The following is a 4,605-nucleotide window of genomic DNA, read 5'->3' on the forward strand; positions in this document are numbered from 1 at the left end:
TCTATTGAGTGCACATAGTCTTTGAGAGGCTATACAATATTTCTGGAGGGATTTCGGCACAACCAGCGACGAAATCTTGGTTTTAACATGTGTTGAGTGCACATAGTCTCCAAGAGGCAACACAATATTTCCGGAGGATTTCGGCACTACAAGCCGACAAAATTTTCGGTTTTGATATCTGTTGAGTGCACATAGTCTCTGGGAGGCAACACAATATTTCCGGAGGTATTTCGGCACTACAAGCCGACGAAATCTTCGGTTTTAACATGTGTTGAGTGCACATATTCTTGGAGAGGCAACACAATATTTCCGGGGGGATTTCGGCACTACCAGGCAACGAACTCTTCAGTTTTAATATGTATTGAGTGCACATAGTCTTTGGGAGGCAACACAATATTTCCGGAGGTACTTCGGCACTACCAGCCGACGAAATCTTCGGTTTTAACATGTGTTGACTGCACATATTCTTCGGGAGGCAACACAATATTTCCGGACGTACTTCGGCACTACCAGCCCACAAAATCTTCGGTTTTGATATCTATTGACTACACATAGTCTTTGGGAGGCAACACTATATTTCCTGAGGGATTTCGGCACAACCAGCCGACGAAATCTTGGTTTTAACATGTGTTGAGTGCACATAGTCTCCAAGAGGCAACACAATATTTCCGGAGGATTTCGGCACTACAAGCCGACAAAATTTTCGGTTTTGATATCTGTTGAGTGCACATAGTCTTTGGGAGGCAACACAATATTTCCGGAGGGACTTCGGCACTACCAGCCGACAAATCTTCGGTTTTGACATGTGTTGAGTGCACATATTCTTTGAGAGGCAACACAATATTTCCGGAGGTACTTCGGCACAACCAGCTGACGAAATCTTCGGTTTTAATATCTATTGAGTGCACATAGTCTTTGGGAGGCAACACAATATTTCCGCAGGTACTTCGGCACAACCAGTGGATGAAATCCTCGGTCTTAATATCTATTGAGTGCACATAGTCTTTGGGAGGCAACGCAATATTTCCGGAAGGATTTCGGCACTACCAGCTGACAAAATCTTTGGTTTTAACATGTCGGATTTGAATTTGAGCCGAAGATGGCCTCATTTTTTGACGTCGTGTTGCCTGATGTGGGAAGACTTACCAACCCACTGGAATAAGCCCGAATAGCCCACAGGGTATTGTATCGGGAATATGAGGTGGGTTTGAGAGCTCGAGATGCTCTTTTGGAGGCAATGGCACACGTAGAGGATCAGTTGAGGCAGTTGGATACTATGATCATGCTGAATGAAGAGGAGCTTCGGATCAAAGCAAGGATTGAGAAGGCAGAGAAATTGGTGCCATAGTAGTGACCCCCCCCTGTCTTCGGATATATCTTTCGGCCTACTTTTTCGTCGGTCCACCATATGATCATGTGTTAAATAGCAATTGGGCCCAATGTTGCGGGATATTTCACAATTGGGCCACACCATCTCACCTTAAGGTAAAAGCATGCATTGGGCCCAACTTTATTCAATAGTGTGTAGATAGCATTGGCCCCATTGGGGTAGCTCTATGGTACATAGGTACAATTGACCATGTGGAGTACCATTGAACTATAATGTAACGTATGAGTACTTGTGTACCCACGGGATGGGGATTAAGCCCATAGATGATTTTGAGTTCGCTGCCTACAAATGCCTATCCACAGAAGCGAAATGACTCGTGGTCACTGACGACAGCGTCCATCGCATTGTGGAGGAGGATGCTCAAAGGGGAATGAGGAGGGAATGACTTGAATGAGAAAGGTTGCTTACATAAGTTACAACTTTGATCGATTGATCAACGGACTAAAAATACACACGCGACAAACACACGATTGCTTTGAAGGACTTGCTCCCCTCCTGGTACTTGATTCGCTGTGCGCCTCGAAGCAACTATTTTCAAGTCTTTGAGGATTGGGTGGTGCTAATAGGCACAAGCTTATCGGTTCAATAACCCGTAGTGAGTACCATTCAGTGGTAGTGACTTCAGTTGAATGTTGAATCAACCCAAACTTCAGACCAACTATCAGTACAACATCTAACTTTGCTAGCAGCATCGTTCGCAACTTCACGAAACCGCGCATGATGTCGGTGATTGCATTTAGTGCCAGTGGAACGTCCTGCCCCATCCATGTTCTTCCTAATGAGCTCCTTGCAAAGGTGTTTCAAGCTGGCGCGTGGGACTGGGCGGCTTCTAGTTCCGCAGCATCTACTCTTCCTTTCCCCATCCTAATCTCCGGCGTCTGCAAGCACTGGGGCGAGGTTGCTATAACTTGCCCTGATTTATGGTCCACGATCTACGTCCCTATCTGCTCTTCCAGCACTGGCACACCCCCTGCCTGGGTCCAAGCGTGGATGGATAGGTCAAAGTCTGTTCCCCTCACAATTATACTCGACAATCCACTATATAGCAATCAGCTTACCCAAGCCGCTTTGCTTTCGACGATGATCAAACACCCCACTCGCCGGGTCGACATCAGGTCCAGGAGTGATGAAGAATCCAACATACACAGGCTTTTTATGGATGTTTTACAGGGGTCTCATCAAAACAAGTACGAGCAGATTTCTCTTTGCTTCCAAGAACACCGTCGGGGTCGAGCGCGGTTCACTAGAGAGGAAAATGTGATACGTGAAGAATGGGGCTGCCTGCCTAATTGTTTAGCAAGTTTCAAGGTTTCCAAACTACGTGTTATTGGGCTGGCGGTGTACCCGCCTCAATTTCCTAATTTAACCTCCCTCACTGTTTGGGATATGGAGGCTACATTCCTAGAACTGCGGGACCTCTTTTCAGAGTCCCCTGGTCTCACAAATCTAGTTCTCTGTCGTCTTCGCGTGTCCCCGACCTCACTTCCCCCCGCCGACGTTGGCGCTTCAATCACTCTTCCGTCACTGCAACGGCTTGCAGTCAGTTTCGTTCGTGATTCGTCGAACCCAAGTGACATATACCCCCTCCGATACCTTCGCCTACCCAACCTTAGTTATTTAGAAATAAACGGGGATTCCAACATCTCGCTTGCGTCTGCATTCGAAGATTCTCTTTCTTCGTCTGATCGACTTCACACCCTCATATTATTAAACTGGTCTCATGGGATTTTTTATGGTGCTCAGGATGACTTGGATGACATTTCCTTTCTGCGGTTACTCACCTCGATCCGCCACCTCCACCTCCTTCACTCCACAGCCGCACTTTTGACTAGCAGCCCTAGCGCTGCACCTCGTCGGCTGCGCAGACCATCCATCGGAGGCGTGGTTCAGCCGCAGCCACACAGCCGGGCTGGAATGCTCGCTGAGCTCCGCCAGGTTGGAGTGCAACTCCAAGCCCTGGATCTTGACAAAAGTAATTCTGCCTCAAAGTCCTCATTTATTCCTTTTCCTAATCTCCAAACCATTACTCTCGCGACGCTGGCCGCCAACGACCTGCTCGACGTCTGTCACTATGTTGGAGCGCGGAAGAGCAGACTTGACGCGGTCTACCTGTCGACAACTGCACAGCGCCACCTTAGCCATACGCTTGTAAGGACGCGGGGGCAGGATACTTATCGAGTTCCTTTACCTTTCACTAGGAAGAGGGACATTGATGTAGATCAGATAAAGGATGCGAACGATTGGTTACGAGAGCGCGTGCAGGTTCACAAGGCCGATGAATCGAGGAATGACTTACTCGAGGAAACGAGAAACATGATATAATTGGGCGGCGCGTACATCCCGCCTCGCGATCTGCCACTTCAAGAATGTAAAGAAACGTCTTGCGACTGCAATTATTTACGTGTACGCTTTTATCTGTTCTTTCGTTTACTTTTTCTCTCCTTCACATTTACCTCCGTCATTTCCTAGTCCTTACTCAAGCCACAATTCCTTCCATTTATATACTGCACCTTATTTTCCCCCTCACCTTCAAACTACGCCTCACAGTTTGCAACGAGCCAAAGATCACACCAACACCGTGACGGCGGAAATTTGTTCACTGTCAAACTTGATGGGGGTATCTGGCCCGTAATTTCGCTTTGGAGGAACTCCTAGGCGACGGAGAGCTAGAATCTAGAGCAGACGATCCGAGTTGACCAGCTGACTCGGAAATCAGCAGGGCGACATTGGACTCGAAAAAAAACAGCAACAAATATAAAGACCCAACCAGTTACTTGGTAAGTACTTACTTACGTGTTTACTGCCAACTTCTCTACCCTTGACTCGGAAGCTTCCAAAACATTATTAAAGTGATGGAATAGATGGTGCGAGTGTTGTTATACTCTATAGCTTGCGTATAGTGCATTCGGCAACTTGACGCAGTGTGCCGTAAAATTCCAAACTTGACTGCAGCACAGTGTGTGGCGCAATGTGGGCGTAATCCGAGCTTAAACGCCGAATCTGTCCTTCCTCACAACGCCCACCTATGCATTGCAATGCCCAATGAGCCCACCTCCAGTGGCTCATCTCGACAACTATGCCGTCGTTTTCTGAAGGGTATCTGTCCTGACGGGGAAAGATGCAGATACCTTCATACCAATCCAGACTATACCGTACGTTATGTTAAGCTTTCTGGTATCACGTCTAATTTGATTCACATGCAGGGATCCTCCCCT

General features: G+C 47.4%; 2 protein-coding genes across 2 annotated transcripts; one reads left to right on the plus strand and one right to left on the minus strand.

The window, feature by feature from the left end:
• Positions 1 to 416: 416 nt before the first annotated feature.
• On the minus strand, positions 417 to 1,730 carry LACBIDRAFT_336249 (uncharacterized protein; the record flags this gene model as incomplete). The annotated part of the gene is made up of 8 exons (XM_001891193.1): positions 417 to 455; positions 500 to 538; positions 626 to 716; positions 751 to 985; positions 1,147 to 1,285; positions 1,480 to 1,554; positions 1,632 to 1,682; positions 1,719 to 1,730. The coding sequence occupies 8 exons, from the start codon at positions 1,728 to 1,730 to the stop codon at positions 417 to 419; spliced, it is 681 nt and encodes a 226-aa protein (XP_001891228.1).
• Positions 1,731 to 2,110: 380 nt separating this feature from the next.
• Positions 2,111 to 3,767, plus strand: LACBIDRAFT_296073 (uncharacterized protein; the record flags this gene model as incomplete). The annotated part of the gene is made up of 1 exon (XM_001891192.1): positions 2,111 to 3,767. One exon carries the CDS (start codon positions 2,111 to 2,113, stop codon positions 3,710 to 3,712), a length of 1,602 nt encoding a protein of 533 aa, XP_001891227.1. The 3' UTR covers positions 3,713 to 3,767.
• Between the last annotated feature and the right edge of the window lie 838 nt (positions 3,768 to 4,605).

This window comes from Laccaria bicolor, genomic scaffold (assembly GCF_000143565.1).
Source record: "Laccaria bicolor S238N-H82 LACBIscaffold_459 genomic scaffold, whole genome shotgun sequence".
Taxonomy (NCBI): domain Eukaryota; kingdom Fungi; phylum Basidiomycota; class Agaricomycetes; order Agaricales; family Hydnangiaceae; genus Laccaria; species Laccaria bicolor.